This window comes from Ciconia boyciana, chromosome 16, assembly GCF_034638445.1.
Source record: "Ciconia boyciana chromosome 16, ASM3463844v1, whole genome shotgun sequence".
NCBI lineage: Eukaryota > Metazoa > Chordata > Aves > Ciconiiformes > Ciconiidae > Ciconia > Ciconia boyciana.
The window spans coordinates 4,586,628-4,612,077 of NC_132949.1; the positions used below are offsets into that span (position 1 = coordinate 4,586,628).

At 38.0% G+C, this 25,450-nt stretch overlaps 1 protein-coding gene across 10 annotated transcripts; it reads right to left on the reverse strand.

Annotated features, from left to right (window-relative positions):
- Positions 1-1,677: 1,677 nt before the first annotated feature.
- Positions 1,678-25,392, reverse strand: ZNF207 (zinc finger protein 207). Of its 10 annotated transcripts, none has more exons than XR_012045427.1 (14): positions 25,196-25,391; positions 23,506-23,632; positions 22,923-23,061; positions 22,142-22,312; positions 21,354-21,429; positions 20,811-20,858; positions 18,515-18,585; positions 17,200-17,360; positions 14,830-15,072; positions 13,943-14,105; positions 13,576-13,759; positions 13,276-13,355; positions 9,006-9,060; positions 1,678-4,284 (listed from the first exon to the last, which is right to left on the reverse strand). XR_012045427.1 is itself a non-coding variant. In XM_072881615.1 (12 exons), exons 1-12 carry the CDS (start codon positions 25,234-25,236, stop codon positions 13,599-13,601), a joined length of 1,491 nt encoding a protein of 496 aa, XP_072737716.1. In that variant the 5' UTR covers positions 25,237-25,391; the 3' UTR covers positions 13,013-13,598. The 10 variants fall into 10 exon arrangements, 7 of the variants coding, with proteins under 7 accessions (XP_072737716.1, XP_072737712.1, XP_072737713.1 ...); XR_012045426.1 differs by having other exon boundaries at positions 1,689-1,858; positions 4,219-4,284; positions 13,276-13,759; XR_012045425.1 differs by having other exon boundaries at positions 1,679-4,284; positions 13,276-13,759.
- Positions 25,393-25,450: the final 58 nt, after the last annotated feature.

The following is a 25,450-nucleotide window of genomic DNA, read 5'->3' on the forward strand; positions in this document are numbered from 1 at the left end:
CCAGGGTTAAGCAAACACTTAAGGGTTAAGCTTAACATTAAGAGATTAAGCACATTGAAGGCAGCTTTCCCCACGATGAACTATGAAGGTGCACTGGAGGAGCAAACCATGTCAGCATCTGAACTGCTAGGAGCAAGAGAGCTGGGGTGCTAGAGAAAGCCCCCTTTGTCCCCCATCCCAGATGCAGGGGGCGGGGAGGGGGGTGTGTATGTTTGAAAAGTTAATTAGTGAAAGAAAGCTGCAAAGGCAGCTTTCTTAAGTCTAGCATGGCGGTATAAGGGCAGCTTCAACCCAGAGTAGAAATAGGATGTGCAAACTTACTGAAAAAGCACAGGAGCTTAAAGAAAGCATGAACTACTTGCCAGTTTATACAACCTGCTCAAATGCTGCAGAAAAGCATAGCTTTTGTTTTCATAAAGAAACTGTGACAAAAAATTAAAGCCAGAAGACTTGGCTAAGAGGGTCCATCTTGTAACTTGTTTCCTTCCTGCCTGTAGGCACCTGACTCGATACTGTAGATAGCTAATCCTTTGCCCTGTAGCCCACACCACTGCAGACTCAAGTCTTTCCTTTGAGGCCTAAGCAGCGGTCTTACTTTTCAAAGATACCCATTTCTACCTCTTAGAAACTAAAGGCTTAGATGCAAACTCTTTACCTCATCAGGGTATTATAAACACTATCCTCCTCCCCCACAGAAAAAAACAAGATTTAGAGAAAAAGCATAAACCTACAGACTAATGCTCAGTCCTGTGTTGTAAAACAAGCTGCTGAGGCTCACAGGGCAGAAAATATAGACCCATCCTTCTTACTCTTTACCAAGTCATATTCAAATTCCCCAAGCATCCGGTAAATCAAACTTGGGAGGGCTTTAACCAGACAGACAACACACAAACCCTGTTGCTCTAGCCAGCTTTTAGAACAAAGCCGTTTCCCCGTTTTTCAAATGCCCCCTCAGATTTTCCTAGAGCCAAAAGGGCCAGAGGACAAACTCTAGAGCTCATGGAAAGTAGTAGTCTTCCTGAAAGGGTCCTCTACTTAGTGTTAAGCTCCTCCTCATTACACATATCCAACTCAAAATGCCATGAATTGTTCCAGGTAGAGTAGCATTAAAATCATGGATTTATCTTCCTTTTACCACCTCTTAGAAATTAATCTATGAGTAAACAGTGGCAGCTAAATGAGACCAACCAGCCTAGCAGAGTAATCCACTCTCATCCTGTAGACCAGAGTTGCAAGGACACACCTCTTCAAAGCCACCTCATCTCTCCAGCATTCTGCTCTAGAGGGGTTTAGAACAGACCACTTAACAGCATGCCCTCTCTACAAGGTTTTATGAAAATGCTATTAAGATACTTTCCTCCACATTCCCAACTCTTCCAACTTAAATAGTAGATTTTTTTTGTACCATCAGTTCACCAGAAGGACAGCAGATGAGCAGCAAAAGGAAGTTACGGGTTAAGAAGTGAGAATTGATTTGCTTGGCTCCAGGCATACACCACTTTGCTTTAAGCTCACATGAATGAGTTTTTGCAGTTTATAGATAATGAGAGAGCTAGTACAAAGTTATTCAAACTGTAACATGAGTGAACGTGGATTTTATACTTACACACACTCTGGAACAGCTAACATTCGTTGCAATAATAATTTAAATAGGTCCTCAAGAAGAGAAAAAAAAATACACAGAAACAGTGGTTTACTTCTGTTTAATCAGAGACTGTTACAAAGTGGTAGACACACATTACAGATATGTATATGTGCAATGATCCATTCCTGAAGCATACAGTTCATAGAAGGTTCCAAATGGATGCAAATGATGTTAGCTCCATATTTTCTTTGAATCTTCTTTGTAAACTGGGTGCTATAAAATTAAGCTAGTTACTATTATTTGCATGCATTAAAGTGATGCACATACTTACCAGTCTCTCACTTTCTCGAGTTAAATTCAACATCAATATTTTGCCACCTGTCTTTTGAAAAAGATCAATGATCCCATCCCTTTCATACTACTTACACAAAAGCAGTATCAAGTTACAGAAAAAACCTTTATGACACACTAACTTCTGTGGCTGTACTGCTACTGAGAGGGGACATCATTCAATCATGCGCTTTAAGGTACTTCAAGAAGGTACTAAAAACAGTTTGGAGTCTGGGTTTGCTGCACAGTGACCAGAATTTCTGAAGGGGTGATTTGGAGTCATTAAGCAGAAGTCTAAAAGGAAATAGTGTGAACTGACTCACTGTTCCATATATACCTATCAGAACTGGGAAGGAAGACTTCTGAACTACATCAGACTGGACAGCTACTGTAACAGTGTATCAGAAGTTGAGCTACAACTTAAGACTGCTCACCTATTTCTGAAAGCTCAGATTCATAGTATTGTTTTGGTCCCGTCTCAAGAGAAAATAAACTTAATTCTACCAAAAAGTGCTGTAATTAATTGCCAGAAAAAGTTTCACAAAGAGATGACGTTCTACCAGAGTTCATATTAGGATCTACCCTGGACAAATATACTTTTTGTTGATAAGACACTAGAGACCATGACTACCCTTTAGTTATCCCCACTGATTACCAAGCTGGTGTACAAGTAGTGCAGGTCAGCATCCAACCCCTGTCAAAACTGAGACTTCACGAAGTAATTCAGCAGCCAAAAGCGATCAGTTGCTCATTCCAATAGTACTGAGCATTGCATTAAGTATCAACTAAGGTCAACCACAGAAGTTAAAGGAAAGATGCACACATTCTGTTAATAGGATAAATGGCCTCACAACAAGTTATCCCTATTATTCATGCACATCTGCTGTTAAGATTTAGGAAATATAGGCAAAGATAAGTTATAAATTTTATTATACAACTTTCCTTTTTTTTGTCTTCTAGGGAGAAACACCTATGCAACATTATCCAAAAATTTGCATGTAGCTAGTTTTGCAGACAAAGCAATTTAGTGTGAATGACTGAGAACTGATGTAGAGGAGATGCCAGGAGATGGACTTCAAGTGTAACTATTCTAAAACCTGGGAAGATACAATCCCCTTTAAACTTTTTATATTAGTATGATGAATTCTGCAGCGTCGCGTAAGATTTCAAAATTCTAAAATAAGCAATACTGCTGGAAGCGTCAAGTCACTCATGAAACTAGACCATACAGATGAGCTGGCAAAACTAAAGTGTCCGTTCAGCTACCACACTAGTGTGATCTTCCCAGTACCTAGTTTCTATATAATTATCCACCAGTGATATTAAAAGCCCCTCAAATTCACCATGTGATAACATCCCCTTGAGAAGTGAATTAAAGCACAGAATTTTACAGCTCAGCTAGCTGTGAAACTATGCTATGTGCTACAGCACAGAAAGTCTTAATCTCCCATGCTGATATGTAGAGATGAGGTACACAAAGCTTAAATAAAAATAAACGTATGCAGCTATTCTGGAGAAGGTTGCATCTTTTATCCAATCACAAAGAATCTCTCCTATTTTCTTTTAAAGTGTAAAATATCCTACAAAATAAAAATAAAGTGCCAAAATTCCTGGGAATATGGAATAGGGCAGAAGGAAAAAAGAATAGAGGCAGAGCAGTAACTCTGGAGTAAGATAAAACAGCTGAGCAAAACCACATTTGTAGGTAGCCTCTGAAGTGCTGAAATAGGCTAACAAAAAAACCCAAAAACCAAACCAACAAACAAACAAAAAAAACCAAACACCAAAAACCAGAGAAGAACAAGCTCCTGGCTTACAGGCCTAACAGAGTAAAAATCTGTTGGTAGGAGACAGTAATTAGCAATAGCTAAAGTAAATTGAAAGAAAGATTAAATTACTGCTACGGATTCTTGCAAACAGAAATGCTTATTCCCCAACACAACAAATATAGTATCCTATAATTGGTTCACTGCTAAAACAGCCTCTTTTATAAAAGGCATGTTACTGAAGAAGTGACTTCACCTTTAGATCTTCACACTTTTCAGTAACACCAATGCCTATTTGTTAAGGTTCTGTATTAAATCTTCCTTAAAAGTGCTTGCAGATACTACCTATCCACAAGTGTAGTTAAAACCATTACAGATCTTCAAAAAAATCTAGACGTTCACTCACTACTGGTAACAGTAGCAGATAACAGATACATTCACATTTCAGAGACCAAAATTCCCCTCATGTATTTAAGTGGTATCATTTGAACAAATTATTTCAAATAGGAACATCAGGTACTTACAGATTAAACTAACCTGTACTGGCAGTGCTGTGGAATTTTTCTTCTCTACCAGTAAGTAGCAAATGCTGAAATTCTGCTGCTAGTTAACAGAAACACAAATTGTATTAAACCAAGGAGTTTAATCCATAATTTAGTTTTTCATTAAAAAAGCTGCCAAACTTCAATTACAGCAATTTGTTGCTTAAGAAAAGCATATGAAGTAAAGGCAACTATAAAACTACTTTCAATTTGCCCTTACTTTTCTGATATTTCTCATACATAAGCCAGAAGTTTAACAAGGTAATCTTGTTGCCTACCACAAACATAAAGGAAATTACAATACTTACATTGCCAGGTTCCTTCATTAAACAGTCTCATAAAGTGTGTTTTCTTATTCTAGACTTTACAAATGAAAGAGCAAAATGTATTTTCTTCCACTAAAATTTATGGGAAAGAAGCTAAAGAATTCAGTGCAAGTAACATATATGCAAGTAACTCAATGAAAACAGAGAAAGAAAAAAAAGCTCTGCATGACATCTTTATCTCAAAGTATTATGTAATTTCCTAAGTTGGGAGACAGTGAAATAGCTTCCTTTGGTTGTATGGCATTAAGTTCTGGTAATTCAAAATTGCCGTTAGCGAAAATCATTTACACATATTGGCTACTGAGGGCAGCAGAAGTTGCAATTCTACACACCTCCTCTTTCTGAATAGTGGCTGGGAACATGGTTAAGTTTTAGACAAAATATAAGAAATAAAATTTGAGATGTCAGAAGCTTGAATCTGGTATAAGGCAGTTAGCTAACAGAGAGATATACTTTTAACTGCTAACAAGAGAAGTTTTAAAGGAAGCTTCAAGCTCTCAAAGCTGTGTGTTCGTTTGTTTTCAGTTAAGATGATACTGGCATTAAAATTCTACTATTTTCTGAAAACTTTTAAACTTCTTTAAATCCCTGAGAAAGAAAAACCTTAAGATAAGTTCAAGACAATATTTATGGAGAAGTTAAATTCATCGCCATTAAAACAGCAGTGTTGCTGATTGTTCCTACTGCAAGAAAGCCCGTAAGAGTAAAACAAGTTATTGTAAACTCCCTTAGAAGGTGCAAGTGCCTCACTATTCACAGTCGTGATCAGGTGTATAAATACCAGCCCTCACGGACAGTTCATACCATGGACAGTCAATACTGACTCACCAGGATGCTAAGAACAAACGACTGAGGATAACATCCTGGATCCTGTGGTTCAAGACAGGATATAGCTGTCTGCAAAAGCAGCAAGCTAAAGTGCCTGGCTCCCTCAAATAGACCTTCACAAGACAAAAGTAAAAATGTATTCACTATACAACAGAATCTACAATTACTGTACTCAAACTGTATTTTCTCCTAGTAGAGCTTTAATGAGAATCTGCGCTCTGACAATCAAAGGACTGCATAAAGCTGCTGTTTACAGTGTGTTAAGAAAACTCACATTTTTTTTTCAGAACTTCAAAAAGAATGTTATACACATTACACTTCAGAATCACTTCAATTCTATCTTGATCCCTTCAAAGGCTGCCTCAAAACTTTTTCTTACTCTAAACTAGTATCTACCTACCCCAACCATTACAGAAAAATATGGTAGTCACCGATACCTGCATTTTTATAGAACCCAGTCACTACCATTATTTCACTGGTCTGATTATTTTGATTGCAAGTACACACACTTTAAAAAAAAATTTCTTCTGGAGGTAGCCTATTCCTCAGAGTATTTAAGGGCTACAATCTTTATTAGGCAAGGCACAGAACACATTATGAACTCAGCACACAATTCTGAAGCAAGCCAAAACTTCATGCATGGTACATACTTTATTTGCCACATTTCCATTCACTTCTCTTGTTAAAAACAGGGGTGCAAATTCACCCAATTTAGCAGAATAGCAGTAATTCTTGCCCTTTAAAAAAAAAAAATAGCCGTGTACGTCTACTTAAGCGTAAAAAAAACCCCAAACTCCCCAAGATCTACTTCCATTAATATCTGCAAGTCAAGTCACTAAAATATTGTCAGCATTAGAAAATAAATTCCACAAACAGTGAGATGTACAACTTTGTGATACACAGACTGCTGCAATACTGACAGCTGCAATACTAGAGCGTCAGTAAAAACACACCACCGTCCCTCAAAATGAAGAGATCTCTTTCACAGTGTAATTTTTTTTTTTTAACTATCCCCCTTAGATCCACACGAGGAGGTAGGGAGGAAAATGTCACTAACAGAACTCCACAAAAAAGAGCAAAATATGAACCATTTGCACTAGATGTGAAGTTTACAGGCCAGCTGGTCCAATAGCTGAGGAGATACTCCCAGCAAAAAGCACAGAGCCATTATGCCATCCTTGTGACTAGAAAGACAGCAGCACTTGCACATGTATCTTTTAGGACAAAACACAAAGCAAATGAAAAAATGCACATCATTACTTGCTGCAAATTTAAGGACAAACATTAGTCTGTGGTAACAGATCAGAGTAATATGAATGTAATCTGGTAAAGCTACCAACTCCCAAAGAGGGAACAAAAAAGACCTGCCCTGTCCAGTCCTTTAGAGACTTACAGAAAGGACAGGAATGTAAAGGATGGAAATGAAGGAAATTACAAGCAGTATTTGCAGTGTAGCAGGAAAACCCAGAGTCAAAATCCCCTTTAATTCATACAGTAACACCCCGCAGAACTGTCTTAACGTCAAATGCATCTTTCAGAAGTAGGCAGCATGAAATTAATCTTCTTGGAATTGTCCAAAAGCGGCTTCGAAAAAAAAATCCATAGCAGTGTGGTGCTGAGAAATGCTATGTTTTGCTCAGAAAACTTGCCAAAACACAAAGAAATGGTTCATTCGCTCCAAAGTATTAGTATACAGAGCTTAAACAATGACACAGTGAAAACAGGAGCGGCGTTTTTGAAACATTTTTTCCATTAACATGTCAAACCTACTAATCTTCAACAAAAACAGATCAAAGCAATTTCTCTGAATCCAAAAACCTTTTAGCTCTCACCAGGATATCAATTTATAAGATATAACCCAAGTGTGGATCTAAGTAGGGTACTCCATTGGACACAAGACAGCATATGTACCTGAATTTTAGCTTTGTGTGCTTGACGACAAACTGAATATGAGTAGCTGAATAAAAACTACCTAGTGCTGCATCAGTCTTAAATGGAAACTGATAACAAAGTTCAGTATCAGGCATTTGAAATTTGCCTATTTTTCATTTTGAGTCTCTTAAGAGATTCAGATACTTAAAGCAAGAAGTACAAGCCATACTGCATATTATTTTTGGTTAAACTGTTTCCTTAGGTATTCTAGGGAAACAAGAACTAAGCCAAATGCTCCTATAGACTGAATATGTGAAACAAATACTAGTTGCAGTAAGTATATCTTGAAGTGTTGTTCTCATCTTCACTGTTATCAAGGGTAGCACCACAATGAGAATTAGAAAAGCAATGCCATGCTCAATAACCATTTTGAAACAGTTAACAGAGAACATGTCAATTTTCCAGTCAGACTAGACAATTTGGGGGGGGGTCTTTTACAGGAAAAGTGCAAAGGGCAGAGTACAAACAAATAAGAGTACAACAGGAATGTGAAAGCCACTTTTGCAACTAAGTTAAGAATTACGACTCTATCCTTTCATTAAAATTACTGTAAATCACATCGGGGGTCATTATTTAGCAAAATCTTGAAGAAATGAAATACAGTCTATGCTCATCAAAAAACACCACACATTTTAAAAAGATCTCAAAAATTTTAAAAAATTGTAAAAACTGACTCCAATATTTGTTAATTTTCTATTTCACTGCCAATAGGCTGCAACACCTCCTCGGACAAAACCTGTTCTTCTGAAGCTGAAGTTGTCTTTAAGCAACCTAAAGCATTCAAAGACAATGTATCTGCAACAGAGTGAGCAGCAACACTAAAGCTCATTTTTCTTCACAAAGGGTAGAATTTTTTGCTAGTCGCTGTGTGAAAGAACGAACTTAGATAACCATATACCTAAGAAAATTTTGAATATGCAACATAGTTCCACAAAGTTTCAAAAAAAAGCGCAATGACTTTCAGTATTGTTGCGATAGACAAAATTTGGTGTATTTGAGAGACTGACCAAAAGGTTTTCCCTGAACCTGACAAACTGAAAAATCTGCAGCTTTGATTTCTCATTCTTCTATTCTACTTTTCCAACTTGAATCTCTATTTCTTCATAGGGCTCTACATTAATATTTGTTGTGGTGCAGCTCACATATGCAGCAGTATTAACATCTTAATCTCCTCCAAGGAAATTGTATTCTATAATTTAGGCTACACAATTTTGTGACTGTAAATGTCACTTACTAGTTAAAACCTAAGTATTTTAAGCACTTTAATAGATACATCTCCCCAGAAGAGGAAACATTAGTAATTGATATTTACATGCCACTAGCTCAGAAACTACACAAAGTCACATTACCAAAACAAAAAACAAATATAGCACAAATGCAATGCAGGGGAAGAGGGGGAGGGGGGCAGTGTGGCTGAAGGACTACCTGAGCAGCCTTGAAAGAAATGCATTCCTTTAAGAGAAAAGGTACCCAAACATCTTAAAACATGTTCCCTCCCCCTAAGACTCTTAAAAACACAATGATAATAAAAAGATAAATATTAATATAGAGCCCATCTACCAAAAGAGAATAAAAAACCTAAATTAAAATAAATTTAGGGGCCTTCACCAAACTTGCTGCAAGTTTGGGGACATAAATATCCAACAGCCATAAAGCTGTGAAAGCCCCCAGAATGAATAAAATAAATCCCACTTGCCTCAGACTGAACAGGGCAACACTGAGACTCTGCCTCAGCCTGTCCTATGGCAGGGCTATAGGAAGAAGAAAAATTTAAATTTTAGAAAAAACATGACCCAATTAAGTGAAAGACATGCATTCAAAGTTAACAAAATTCCAGTGATCAAGCAAACAAAAGAAAATTACTACTATTGCACCTATTTTGTTAGGCCCAAACAAAACTTTTTACAGTTGGTAGCTATTTCTGAATTGGCCAGTTTGTTTTGCTTTGTAACTTGATCAATGGAACAGAAGTCAGTTGTCTTGGGGCATTTTTCCCATAACTGATAGTATTTACTGTACTAGTTCACAAAAAGTAGAGTTAAAGATTCCATCAGCCACTGAAAATATTCACCCTCACCTTAGTATTTATGTAGAAGCTAGACCAGTACAATTATTAAGACATTTACTATTATTTTGAAGTGTCATTAGTTACCATTTTAAATTGCAGCCCCAGCTCATGGACTGGTATATCAGAGTCTCAATTTAACTGAAGAGTCATAATGCCCTTCTTGCTGTTTATAAAACTGAAGCAATCTTAGTATTTTATTTTTTATCTGGTATGCAGAATTCTTTAATTCCTATAAAATAACTGGAGGTTATACATTCCATTCAATTTTATCCAAGTTTTAAGTAAGCTATACAGTTCTGTGTAAGTACTGTTCAAGAGCTCCATACACTAATTGCAGAAACCATAGAAGGCAGATGCAGCTGAATGTGTTTCTAGAAGCCTGTTTATATTCTCCCATGCATGCACAGAGCGAGGAATAGTTATCCACTGAAATTATTAGATATACATCCCAGCCTCAAATTTATTATCAGCACCTAAAAATCTCATCTGTGGAAGAAGAAAAAAAAAGTGAAACCCAAAAGTTCCAGAAGAAGAAATTTTTAGTCCACATTAGCCAGCTAGATTTTCAAGATTTTAGAGCAACCTTTGCCAAAGGCAGAAAGATATTCTAAAGGCAGTACAAAACAGTCATATCAAGACTTCTGAAAAACTAGCCCGGGCTTTTCCAAGGTTCTTTCATGCCAGTCTCACTCCTTTTGCTCTAAAAATCAGCAGATATGAGATCAACGTCTCATAATGATATTGAGAGACTATGCATAAAATAATTTAGAACCTTTTAAACAAGTCCTAGATGCCATGAATTCTAAGTATTTTGCTAAACATATTTTCCCACCTGTGTCTGAACATTTTCTTGCAGCCTGTTTTTTTGTATTCAACATATGCATTACATTCCAGTTTAAAGATTCATCAAAATCCACTTCCAAGTTTTCATTTTACTACAAGATCTGCCATGGCAAATTTGGGCAACAACTGAAAAAAACAAAGCTTCTGCCTATGCAATTATACGAGTCCTACAACAGATATAAAAAGAGATATGCTTTTCTGTAATTATAAAAGCTTCTGCAATTTCTTTCGAGGGAGAGATTAACTAAAGCAAAAAACTGTCTGCATGGCTGTGCCACATTAGGGATTTTGCTGGCACAACTATGTTGATTGAACTTTGTACTGTAAACCAAGCCTTAGTCTTTATACAAGCAATTACTACATTCAAAGTAGTTTTCCTCTTTTTGGGAAAATGCACCATAAATCCAACTCTCTGAACATTAAGAAGCAGTATCCAAAGAAATGAAGGCAGGGACCAACAGACAACATATGCACTGAAATACCCGCCTGTTTACAGAAGAGTACACACAAGAGACACAAGAGTAACTAAAGATAGCCACATCACAGCTCTTACAGCACAGAAATGACAGGAGCAGGAAAGTAAGTATCCACGTGAAAAATCATGGAAAAATTGTTCACCTGCTTGCTGAAGGTTATTAGAGTACCCTATGAATAATACGTGGCAGTACTTAGTTGAGGGGTTATCACAACATTACTACTAAGGAAAGTTCAATCTTAAAATGTGTCCAAGCTATAGGTCTATGTAGTATTAACTACGAAATGGTACTATTATGGGAACAATGAGACGTTCACTATTTAAAAGAGGGAAACTCTTAATTAAAACAACTTGCAGAATACACTGAGTTAACAGTACATGCAGTAAGATTTTTCAAATATCTATCCCAGGAAAAGCAGGGGTCTGAAAACATACCAATGAGTTACAGAAAGACACCGAAGGGAGAAGGTATTTACTTTACTAGGGGCAGGAAGGCAAAGCATCCTTACAGCAGCAATATGATCTTCAGAAAAAGCAAGAAGTTCTATAGTTTTAAAAGCACAAGTTAAGATCATTTTATAATGTATGAATTTTATGTGTAGTATTACAAAAAGGATGAATGTAAGACACTGTAAAAGTCTCTCCAGTGTTTTGTAATCATCCTTATTAGACAGAAGAAAACCAGAGTATAAAAGCATTGCTTAAGCAAAACAGTTTTATCTGTTAGACTTACGTATAAAGCAAGATGAAGAGCTAACAAAAGATCTGACATCAAGGCCCACTCAGCACATTTGCAAGCCAAATACTGCACATCTGACAGGTGATCAGCAGATACCAGTGATCAGAGAGAACTGCTTCTCAACAGAGGCTTGGAGTTATGGTCTTAAAACTGCTAAACACTTCAGAAAAAGTGCCTGATAATTCTTAATGGTCAAACTAAGGCCATTCAGCTGTAATTACAGTGTACTGGATGCTCTAGTGCTGTTATGAGCCATTCCATGACCCCACGTTTGAAGCTGAGAGACAATGGAATATTTTAGCTGTACTGTATTTCTGGACTATTAAAAGACAGTACAGAATAAAGCCACATGAAGTACTTAAGTACAGCTAAAAAACCCCAAGACTTTCAAGAAAAAGAGCCATAATGCTCAGTATTACAATTAAGTGAAAAAACTACACCATCAACAAAAACATCTATGGAACATAAACCAAAACAAAAATGCTTGATAATCTTTCTAACCTACCCTAAAAGAGGAGATATCCCCATAAATTTAACTGCACGGATAAAGCTTGAGGCTGGAACATGTATTTAAAGTTGACCTGCAAATGAAAAATTTACCACTCCTTTATTCCCCTGTTGTGAACAGACCAGGGAAGCTCTCACTTCCCTCCCCTCCCCTCCAAAAAGTCTCCCTTTACATTTTCATTCTCATGAGAAATATAGCACAGTAACACAGTGATGGCAGACATTCAGAGAATTACAACCTTGACAGTAATTTATCACTCTACTCTTATAAACAGATAAAAGACTAATTCATATGGGGAAGACCTCTCTGATAACTATAATTAGGAGAACTGATAAAAAGGTCTCTTACTCTAGACAATTCCATTAAATGGCTCAAGAAACTCGGCCAACACCTGATCATAGCACAAAACGGATGGTTCATCTTTTAGACTCTGTTGAGATCTGAAATTCTGAACATTTAAAGTAAAAATACAGCATGTAACATATTACTCTTTCCCCCTCTGTCTCTTTTATACACTGAGAAGGTCGAGCTACTTTTTCTCTTTTGCAGGTCAACTTCAATACAGCATTAACTGGAAGTCGCTCACCCATGTGACATGCACCTAAGCTTCTAGAAATCTTCATCTAAAAGGCTCCTGAAATTCATATGCATTTGCACGTTAAAAAGAGTCAGTGGAAGAATGAACTAACAGGACACATCTGGCACTAGGATGCATCTTAAAGCAATCACCTTTACATCCTACAAGTAAGTGCCAGGACTAGAAATCATTTAAAATTTATTAAGGACAAGAAAGCACAAATAAAGAAACATATGCATTAAGAGAAGTTACAACCAAGAGTTAAGATGTGCCTCCTGCAGCCTCATTTTTGAGGAGTCAGTTAATAAGTGTACAGGTCTTTGTCTACTCAGACGTGCAGCTAAGGAGTGACTTAATTTTAGAACAAGGAATTCAGATTTTATCAAAACAGCACCAATAATTGTGTTCATTACACCAATAGCTACCATGGCATGCATCTGTACAAACCTTTCAGGCAGTTGTCCACAGCTGGTCATGAATAAAAAGGCATATAAATTTTTATCTTCTTTTATTACAATGAAGTTTATAACAGTACAGAAAAGTCACACGACCTTAGTGGGTCAGTTTACTTAAACCCTGAAACAGGAGGAACTCTAAATACATTAAATATTGTTACAAGTTCAGACTTAAATGTACAAGTAGTTGGGAACAGTTACAGCCCTCACCAAACTATGTTGGGGACATGAAGTCCAACAGCACTTGAAGTGCTGTGAAGGCATCATTTCACAAATAGCAACATAATGTTACAGAACTTGCCTTTAAGGTGGTATGTTCATGTAATTCCAGCGCCTTCACAATTTAACGAACCATATTTACTATACTTCACTTCTAAAAACCTAGATGAAACATGAAAAAGAAGCCATACAGTATAAATTGCAACATCAGGAAAAGTTCCTGTTATTATTCCAAATAATTTTTCCCGTGTAAAATAAGAATGTCCAATAGCTCCTTGCATGTGGGAAGATACTTATTTTTTTAAAGTCACAATGAAGCCTTAATTGACGGAAGCTCGGCTATATTAACAGCACAAGATGAGAAAAGGTTTAATCTCCAAACCTATTAGAGCGTGTGTAGTAGCATCAGTAGCGGCCACCTTGTGACATTACAGGAGGTCTCATTCCCATTGGAGGTCGAGGAGGTCCACTTTGGTAAGGGGGCACCATTGGAGGTCCCTGACCATATGGAGGCATCGCTCCAGGAAGATATCCTGGCATGCCCTGGTGATGAGCACCATACTGACCTATAAACAGAACATTTAAGATGCAAAGAATAATTTTTTTTTTTTTAAATAATGGGCAGAAGTTGCATTTTGTGAAAAGCTTCACCACAACCCCCCACCGGTATATGCCACTTCAAGTTTTAAAAAAGTTTGTAGCAAAGACAAATCTTTTCAAGAAAAGAAAGCTGGGAAACTTATGATTACCATGAGGTGGCATGGGAGGTCTCATTCCTTGTTGTTGTGGAGGAATTCCTGGCTGTGGTGGCATCATACCTCCGATTGGTCCAACCGGTGGATTACCCAAGGAAGCTTGTCCTGGTCGAGGAAGATTACGCTGATATTTAGGTAACTGTGCCCTTCTCTCTTCCTAAAACCAGGAACAGACAACGATAACACATTGTAAGGCTATAACTCACCAAAAGCAAAGTAAATAGAAGTGTAACAAAGTGGATGACAGGTACTAAACTATTTCAACTACCTTACAAGTTCAAAGACTGCTACTAGTAACATTACACAGTAGCATTTGGATTTTTCCCATTTCCTTCAAAGTTACTGTATTAATACTGGCCAATCTAGCATTTTGCACGCGACACAAATTCTCCTCCTCTCTCAGCTGAAGAAAGTCTTTTCCTCATAACAAGTTGAGACAAAAAAGCTAAACACAAATCTAAAGATATCTGAACTGAAATTAAGGTTCATTTGTTTTATCCACAAATTCCATATTTCTGACTGCTGTAATAGCACCAAGACCACTTCAAACTGTTAAGTCTTTTGTCCTACACTCATTAGCTATATCTATTTAACTTCAAGCTTAAGTCATACGCAGAAAAAGTCCAAATTATATTTTGGGTTGAGTAATCTCCTATCATAAACAAAAATAAGGCTTAGATCTGCAGCAGGATCATTGCAATATGCCAGTTATCACTTTGCAACCGAAGTTTTCTCGATACATGGTTCTGTTACATTAATCCTGCACAGTTTGCACTCTCACCGTTATTAAAATACACATAACGCACAAGAAATTCTATTTAATCAGCCATATCAGCATAAATTGCATTTTTCAGTAAGACAATGAAAATACTGTAACTTACCAGTGATATATCCTCATCTGGATGGATCAACTTACTGGTTGCACTGGTTGTTGTGAGGGTAGCAGGCTTACTTGTTATAGATGTAGCTGGTTTAGCTGCAGTACTGTTTGTCGTGCTAGTGGTTGAGGCTGTAGACTGTGTGTAAGCAGGGAATGTAGGTTTGGGGGGTTCTGTTGTTGTTGCAGGTGTAGAATTCAAAGGTTTGAAATCAGTACCAACTGGACCTGGAACAGCTGCTGCAGCCTGTGAAACACAGAGATAGATCAATATTTATTTCTCAAAGCATAAGAAAACTTAAATGATGTCTGTTAGACCTCTGAAACCTTTCAGTAAGACACATAATTAAAACAAGCTTGACAAAAGTAAAGTTCAGCCTTATCGCATACTAGAGCAACTGAAAACAAGACAAAATAAACCCCAGTATATACACATATGTACACACACACACTGGAAAGTCTAAAATTTGCAGGTCAAAAGCCACAACTAGAAAAAAGGAACAACAACAACAACAAAAAAACCCCACCATCAAAATTTTTTATCTCAAATACTGAGTTTGGTAAATGTCTAAATCTCTCTTGTATCACTGTCTTATTAAAAGCCTGTAAGTATAAATTCATCGTTCTCGCACTAAATTATTAGCATACTTTAGCAACCATTAGTTTAGAGTACAGCTCAAAATGTTAGTATTCATTAAAATTAGGTATTTAAGAAATGTTTTAATTAAATATTTAAGAAAGCTCTATTGTGCCAGGGTTTTTGTTTTAAGCGTTCTCTCTATAAAAATACTGCAATATTTTCACAGAGTACTATGTCTCTCTATAGATCTTTAATCTCGTTTGTGAATGAAGAATCAACTGAAGGCCAATATAAGGTCCACTACAGATTCCAGCATCTCATCTTTCCTACTTTTTTCTTAAATTAAAACTGTTAGACAAGAAAAGTTTGCTTTACCAGGCTTTCTCTGAAGAGAGACGCAGCAATCTCCAAAGCAAGCTTTAGTTATGAGAGAATGCTTTTCTTTCTAGTCACTGTACGTTTACAATTATCTGAACTTCCCAATCCAGACAAAATATTTCAATTTTTTTTGCACATAATGCAAATTACAAAATTCCCTACATTATGATGTACCATATTAAACAACATAAACTAAAAAGCCTTCACCATGCATCAAGCTAACCACTGCCCACTAAAATGCATTTAACTGCTTTCATGCTTTTTTAACCCTTTAGAACCAGGATGCAACATTCCATTCTTTCACGCTAGGAAAAATTGGGCACTTTGACATGCTTATTTCTAGTAAGATGCAACTCACAATCAAGGACTTTGCAGTTTTACCAGCTAAACATAATCAGGAATATAACAGAAAATATCTGAAGATGTTTAGTCAATTTTAGATTTTATGGAACGGTCCAAAGGGTTAAGTTGCAAAGCAATTTGTTTTTAACTGTGACTTCCTGCGTACTTGTGCTGTGCTAGGAAACAGAGCGTTAGAAGATGCTGACAGACTTTCTGAATTGGAGGAAGCTGTACTTGAGCTTGTGACAGGTGTCCCCATCTGTAGCATAAAAGAAAGGAAACAGTGAAAAGTCTCCAAACAAATGGATGGAAAGTATCCAGATGAAAGGATTTCTTATGCTAAGTCCTTTCTTATGAAAGGACTGTGTTTTTGTAAACAAGTATCTTCCCTGCAGAAGTCCAAAATGCAAATAGTACACTATGAAGTTTTCTGCAACATACTTGAAAGCAAGTAAAAACTTCATGACTTATACACAACAAGTGCAATCAAAGAGTAGAGGTCGCAAGCCACTATCAATTCCCCACTTCCCTCCCCAAAACATTTAAACAAATTTTTACTACCTTAACTTACTCCTAAACTTTTTAAAGTAAAAAAACTCCTAATTCAGGCAATATTTAACCAGTTTAACAAGACTATAGAATAAACTAGTCCATCTATGGGTAGAGAGCCCATTATGAAAAGGAGAGAACAAGTCATGTCAAGATTTACACTTTGGAAAATTTAGGTAAAGTTCTATATAATCAGATTCCTGTAGCTGACACATCCCTTCACCCACCCAAAGCATCCTTATAAATGACAAACTAAAGGGATTAAAGAAAGAAGTGTTTTGCCTACTCCTTTCTTCCCCACGTGCTTACAGAACTTCTGTCTGGTTTCATGGCTGTTATAAGACAAACAAAAGAATCTTTTAACATTCATTCAAGCACTACACTGAATTAAACTTAAGAATCGACACAAGCAAGAAACTTAACCAGTCACTTCTTGGGCCTTCTCAGTAATAAAGAATAGACACTGTTGACACAAGGGCAATTTGAAGAATATAACAATAGATTCCAGGCTATGAGATACCTTACCTGCCCCGCACTTGGGAAGAGCGGTTTAGTAACTGGAGGCTGGGGGGTAGGTGCCGACGCAGCAGGAGCTGGAGGTCTGTTAAGAATGCCCGGTGCTGTAACAGGCTGTGCTTGTGTCATTGGAGGCATTCCAGGACGAGGACCAACAGGTGGTGGCATACCTACAAACCACAAAGAACCGGTAACAAATTAGCCTGAAGGAAGTAAGACCACTCCTTTAGAGGATTCTGTTCATAGTCTTCCTTAGAACAAAGTCTCCCCCAAGGAAGATGTATTTTTAAGGCAATAGTAAAATAAAACATGACAAAGGGTAATGCCAGCAGTCACCAATAAATGCCCACGCATAGGCAGTAACCTCAAACACTTCAGAGCAATACTGAATTAAATTGTGTTTTCTACTAGAGCTTCAATGATGAAGTTTGTGCTCTCAATATATCAATGCAATTAATGCAGTAACTGTTTCCAACACACTGCGCCTAAGCTGCCAAGCGCGTGGATAAAGACTGTTACAAAATCCAAAAGATGCAGCCATTATGACCAGTATCAGAACTTTGACCGAAACACAGATCAGCTTTGTTGTGGGTCTTCAGCACAGTGGAACAGTGACACAAGGCTACCTTTTGTAGCCTGTCATCACAATACACGCACTTCGTATGTGCAGGGCTCTAGGAGAGGTTCAGAGACAGGACGTTAACAGCTCACATGGGTTCCATCATATTCCTGTGCAGCAGAACTAGGCTGTAACTGTCCTAGTGGTTTGCCTCCTCCTCCAGTGAGGAATGAGGGCAAACCAGCAAATCTCAAGTCATCACAGCATAGCTGCTGGTCAGGTGGAACACCCTCAGAACTTAAGGCTGCTTAAGAGCTGCACAAGCTCGAGAAACATCTCTTCTAGCTATGGCGAGAGACCAAAATTCCAGTTAGTTTCTTCACACAGCAGGTTCATTACTTGGGTATTTCTCATTTCCCACAACATTTTCAATCATTACGATTTTCCAGCTGCAGCCACAGACATTAACAAAAAGGGATGAAGAGAGACTAGGCAACACAAAAGCCAGAGAAAGTGCAACAGGAAGAGAAAACTATATTCTATTTTTTACCTTCACAATGGTACCAAACACAAATAATTATAAATAATCAAAAGCCAGAAATCAACCCCTTCACCTGTGCACAAGACTGGTTTCTGTGGCAATCAATCCACACCAAGGTGGTGGCGTAAGTCTGTATATTCTTTATATAAATCCTAAATCTCAGTGGAAATAAATAAATATAATTTAGCTCTCACCATAGTATGAGTTCGACAACCCTGACCTACCTGGTGGCATACCAGGCATAAGAGGTGGTATTCCTGGCCCAGGAGGCATCATTCCACCCATCGGCATCATCCTATTAAACAGAAAATGAGCACTGGTATGAACACTCATGACGAACTCTTAAGATAACTGGCACATACCTGTATTAGATAAAAAATTATGGTAAATAATTTCAAGCAGCTCTCAACAGAGGCAATTCAAAAACAGCTGACTCCACAGTTAGAAATATTTTTCCACAAGGAAAAAAAAACCCAAACCAAAAACACCCAAGAAAACCCCCAAACACTTTTTATTTGAACTTTAATTCCTCAAGCTTTCACTTCCACTATTATCAGATTTCCAGAACTGGTGTGTCTCTCGAAATCTGTTTCAGGCTACTAGTTTCAGCAGTGTTCCAAGAACCTGATCTTAGTGCACTCAGAAAATTTGAAAGTAGGAAAAACAGCTAAGTCCAATCATACTAAAGTCGCTGTACATCTGCTATTACTCCTTTCTGACACCACAAGTCTATTTGTGGTTATAGCACCCTCATACTATTTTAATATATTCTCCTTCCTCTAGCGAATTGCAGACAAGCCAAATTGGTAAGACTATCCACAAAATACTGACAAAAGCAGAGCAAAGACCACAGGGTAAGAAAGCTTCTGGAGTTTCAATTACATTAAATATTCCCTATGCTAAGGCTAGAAAAGTGGGATTTTAATTTTTTTTTTTAAATAAGAAGCCCTTATTATGTCATATTTTTCCTTCATATTAATAACAGGTTTGGGGTTTTTTTTCCTTGCTACTGATACCTGGAGAAAAAAATTGGTCTGTATTTCCTAACAGAAAGGTGGCATCTAAATGACTCCTTTTATCCTTATCTACTAAAATGCACTATGTATTAATACATGTTCCCCATCTAAACTATACATAAAACCCTTAATATAAGCAAATTCCTCTTGCACAGGGCTGCAAAGCCATAAAAAAAATATGCTGTCTACAACACTAAGTGCTTTTAAACTGGGAAACTATAGATGAATATATATGACTCCTTTACAGGGAACAACCCAAGTGTAGCCAAGTTTACTTAAATTTTTCCAGACACTCGAAACTGGATTAGGGATACAAAAAAAAGGAATGCTTATTACTTTAGTTAGCAAGATAAGCAGATATGGACCAGCCAAGCGCACATCAAAACCCCACTAAGAAGCAGTTTCTATTCGTATGATAAAGTCAAGAAACCTTCACCATTGCTGTTTCAAAATCAAAATAAATCATCGTAAACAGAGGAGCATTAATTCTGCAAAGCAAACTGCTACCCACTCTTATTTTTATTCTCAACTTGTCTACCACTGCTACAAAAGGAACAACCAATGCAGAAGCAGTAATGACTGGGAACATAGCACCATCGTCCCTTTTTTGAGTTAATGGTTGGAGAAGGCAAAGTCAGTCTTGCCACCCATTTTGACAACTATCTGTTAGACCCAAAAAAAAGTGCTGGATGCTCACTGCCTGCTGCCACCAGAAAGATGACTTTCTGAGAAACTGCAGGGATAGTACTAGAACTAGTGTCACACTAAAAACAAAGTTGCTTCCTAAGTCCTAATTCTTCTTTGCTCATTTTTAAACAAAATATCATCAGGTAAAGTAAGCAAAACTTTAGATTAAACTAGGTAAAAACATAACGTAACACCAACCCCCTCCCCTAATATTTCACCAAAATGGAAGCGCAGTGAATTTTTGGCAAATTATTTTGTGTCTTTTACTAGATGACATTACATTCACCTGAAGTTAACAAAGAGTTTAAGGAGGACTAAGCACCAGCAAGCCTGATAAAATTCTGTTCAGTTTCCACCCAGAAAACCTAGTCATGATGAGCATCCACAACGTGTTTGACTACGACATGATTTTTAAATTCTAAGACTATTAAAACAACATTTATGTCGCAGAAGAGAACAAACTTTCACCTCAGTGAACTTTAAAACTTGGAAGCAAAGTTCCTGCAGTATGTCCTACAGTGTAAAGGATCGAGCACATGGCGCTGTACTCTGGTTCAAGAGAGGTTTTAAATCCCTAAGGGTCTACTTCATTAATATTTGTAGAATGCATTTCTCATAACATATAGTTTTGTAATATTCATTTAGATAAAGCATAAAAACTTCAGATATTATACAACAGGAAAACCTAACTAGACATGCTCCCCAAACTCTTAGGCAATATTCAGAGGTTTTCAGTAAGACAATTTCAAGCTTATCAAAAACATGACATAAAATGGCATAATGAATGTACCTAAAATTACATTAATGAGATGCTTACATGTTTCCACCACAAAATGACTGCATGTATTTTCTCTGTTGATGTAATCTGTGAAAATTTATGACAAAATCAAAAATCTAACTGTGATTTTCCAAACACATTGTGATAGGGTACGGTGTCAACCCCAAACAAGCATAAAAACCAACATCTTATTTTTTGCCCAAAACACAAGAAAATTTTAAACTATCCAGTATTTTTTTTCCTGTTAGGTTGATGACTGATAACCAGATGCACAACATATGTGCAATACACAAAGTAACAATGGTTCACAGAAGGCTCTAAACCAACACAACAAAACTTTAAATGATTATACTACTACTCAACGAAGTTAGGAGAAAGGCAACATACTTTATACATAAACTCACAGTTTGGCCATATTTTAAATGTTGGTTTACAGCCATCCAGTTCTTTGGTTAAGCTTAATATTAAGGTTACAGAGTTCACAGGTTCCTACGTACATTTTTCTAATCAGCTTTACTTTTTCTGTGACAGTTTAAAATGCACAGTATGAACATGTAATATTAAGTCTTTCTTGCTACTCACCCAGGTGGCATTCCAGGCATAACTGGAGGCATTCCAGGCATCATAGGTGGAACACCTGCCATTAATGGTGGTATACCTTAAAAGAAAATAAATTTTCAGTAACTCCGACAACATACTGTCACTAACAAATCTCATCTAATAAATTTACACTGGATAAATGCTTTACAGGAAGATCTAAAAGATTGTTTTTTGAAAAAACACTGCTTACAAACAACTCAGTATAAAAGATTATCAGCAAATCTGACTAGATTCATTGTTCGCAGTCCTGCAAGACTGTGTAAGTTTTCTTAGTCTCCAAAGAACATGCCTTATCATTACAGAAAATGCAACGAGAAGAGACCAGTTTTTGCTCACTGTCATTGACCGAAATTCTTTCCTCAATATACTTGTGGCCTGTGTATAAGCTGCCTGTTCTATGTTAGCAGTCTCTAGATACATGGCAGCCTTTCTGCCCTGTTTCCAAAATCTTGCTACAAATTACCACAAACAAGTATCATTGGTAGACTTATGTTTAAAATACTAATATGTTTTACCACCATATTAACATTCCTTCAATCTAGATGCAAGCATTAGGTATCTTATTCTACTTCACAAAGGAAGAGGTGTGCACACACACAGAACGGGGGAAGGAAAAAAAAAGTGAAGAACCTGCTTATGTGCACCTCACAACACTATTTTGTGACCTCTAACACCCAGTGTTAGAAAGGGCAGATTATTATTCCAGCATACAAACAGCAGCCTGTATTTCTACTCAGCTTTTCAGTAACTAGCTTAGGACACCATCTTACCTGGAGGCATCCCTGGTGCACCTGGCACAGGAGGCAAACCTGGTTGCGCCATCGGGGGAATGTACCCCTGCTGTGGCTGAACTTGCTGGGGTTGAAATGAAGTTGAAGCCGCAGATTCATCATCTTCATACTCATCAGAATCATCCTGTTGTTTCTTTTTCTGGCTTTCTGCTAAAGAGTACAACATATATGGTCAGACTGAAGACAAATTATATTCTATGAAATTAATTTTATCTGGGGTATTCTAGCTGGAATGAAAAGAATAAAATTCAAATCTTATCAGCGTGTTCAAAAATTCAGAGAATTACAAAGAAAATCTATGTGAGCCTACCTATATGCACAAATAATAAAGAGGAGGAAAGTGACTCACACTGTAATGACCCTCAACATAAAGGGGGGGGTCTTTCTTCATGTCAGTCTTTTGTTGTCCAGAACACACCAAAGCAGTTCAAAAAAATGCATACTTAAACAGCAAAGAAATCAAAGTATTTGGGCATCATCAGGCTTGTATTACCCCTGGTCTTTCCTCCTCTTACCCTCAAAAATAAAATCATCATCCCCATATTCATTAGGTGATTGTCATAGTTGCACTGGCATGCAGCTACTTCTGAACAGGAAAAGAAAAGTATCTCTCATCCTTCCACATGACCGGCAAATGTCTAGAGCTGCCGTTAGAGAATGCATTAAACCCAACCCTTACTCTTCTGAGAAGCAAGACCTGTATCACACAGCTTAGTATCAGTAAGAAACAGACTAGGGAAATAACAAGATTACACTTTACCCTGAGTTTTTTGTTCAAGTAACCTCCTCCTTTCCTCCATATCTTTTTCTGGAATGCCCTCCATGCCATAGATTTCCAGTTCAATGTCTGTTCTTCCAGGAATTGCATTTGGAACAGCATCTATTGTTTCTTTATGTACCTAAAGAAAAAAAAATATCCTCCTGACCACAATTCAGATTAGATTCTACGTGTTCTTCAGCCAGTTTCAAGATACAAAAGGAACATCCTTAATGGGAAGAATCTCTCTGGACAAGCATTTTCTTGATATGTGCTTCCCAATCACTGTCAGCTACTATTAGCTTCTAAAACCAGTTTATATAAACTTGTCTTCTGAACACCAAGACAATACAATTCCTGCACTCCTCCTACACCCCAAAAAAGACAGCAGAGATCTCTACTGCATACTCTCCATATGACTGCTGACACAGCAGGACTCCTGTTCTGGAAACAGACCACTGCTGTCTTTTTCTCATCAGTTTTTAAGACTCTGGAAGCCCCACACACCCCCACCTTTTTAAGTTCACTATTAATTCCAATTTTAGATACAGCTAAAAAAAGCTTATATAAGTCTAAAATTTCTTACCTGCATGCAATGTATAGCTAAACCAGGTCCTGTATACAGTTTCTTATGACATATATGGCATTTAAAGTGCTTTGCTTTCTGATGCTGTATAAGGATTTTTTCATCATCAAAATCCCTATTACAATACCTATTGAAGACTGTTAAGGAAGCATTTAATCCTGAAAGTCACCTTCTATATAACACTAAACTAATTAGCATCATTGTGATTTTTCCTAAAGCAAAAAAAAAAGCACAGGAAGCATCTCTGAGCATTCAAAGCATGACAAATATTTCACAGATGTCTGAAACCAAACCTCCCCCTCACACCACCTAGCATTCCCCTCTTCAGATAGGTACAAAATTGGCAAGATGTGTGCATGCAATGAGAATCATCATTTGATTCCATATTCTTTGACACATGCTTTTCAAGTCCTAGTTATTTCTAAGTGGACTCATTCCTTCTCTGCATAGGTGTAGATTAAAATAAAGTTGCTAAAGCATTAAAGGAGAAATAGACTTGAAATCCACAAAAGGGAAGTGATGCTAAATACTCAGAAGAAGTGCCTTTTTAATAACAGTATCAGTAGCTAACATTTATAAAAGAGAACAAAGGTTCTAGTTTAAAATTCCTTTCCTTTTTCAGGCATCCAGCTATCAATTCTTATGACACCGCATAACTTGCTGCGGTCATTAAAGAATTCTCTGTTTTTAAACAGAAACATTTTAAGCTAAGCTCTTTCTGGACATCTATGTGACAGAAGAGGCAAACTGCAATTTCTTTTCTGCAGATCAGCATTAGTATTTCAGCAAACACTCCAAACGTATCTTCCTAAGAAAGATAAATACACATTTGTTATTTATTAGTTGTTCCTTGTTAACACAATGTGTCCCTCACTTCCGCCAAAACGTGAATTAATACCTAAAATAGAAGCACAGATGCCTTCCAACATAAAACGATAAAATATCTCAGAGCAGCTTATAAATTCGTTTATTAAAGAATTCTAGATTGGGCAGAAACATTTTAGAGAAAAGATAAATCCGCAATCACCCTCCAACAAAAAGCAGATTGTGAAGGAGGGAATGAAGAAAAATCCACCGGTATTTCTGGATACTGAGAAACTGTACGTGACTTTGATACAGTAATTAGAAATTGGAAAGACCCTTCCCCCAAAACACCCTCCCCCTCAAAAAAGTTTTCAAAAGGTCTCTTCCAACCCCATCTGCCCCACTTCCTCTTGAGTAACAGGCAGGGTTTTCTTCCGTTGACATCCTACCCCCCGGGGAATAAAGACCGTTCTCCATTTTCCCCATGATCTTGGCAATCCCGCTGGGCCTGGCCACAGGAATGCCACGGACAGCCGGCCGGAGAAGCTGCGGCCTGCCCTGGCTTTACAGATCGGACGTGAGGCCGAGGCCTCAAGCGAGGCAGGCGGGAGTAGGCGGACTAGGCCGCGAGGGGGGGGGGAGCAGGAGAAGCAGAGGAAGGGCACGGACCAGGCCCCGTCCCCACGCTGAGGAGCTCAGAAATGGAACAGGACCAAACACAGAGCCAAACCGTAACGGGGGTGGAGAGAAGGAAAGAGCCCCATCCCAGGGCAGTGAGGAGCCGGGCGGAGAATGGGATAGGACGAGACAGAGTCCCGACCGGGCCAGGCCGCTCCCCTCCCCCACCCAGCTCCCCACACCCGCCTCGTCCCACACAGAAGGATACCAGCACCAAGGCTTCAGCTGCTTCTTCTTCTTACGGCCCATGGTGGCGGCGTTCCCGACCTACACAGGAAGGAGACAGCCGAGCTCTTCCCTCCTCAGCCGCAACGCCCACACCAGCACCTCCACGGAGGCGAGCGAGGCAGACACAAAATGGCCGCCACGGTCCCTCCTGGCGCCACCGCCTCCGAGCTTCCAGCCTGCACCGCGGCGCGGCGGGAGGGGCTGCCCACGTGACGGGCACCCGGCTGTCCCCACC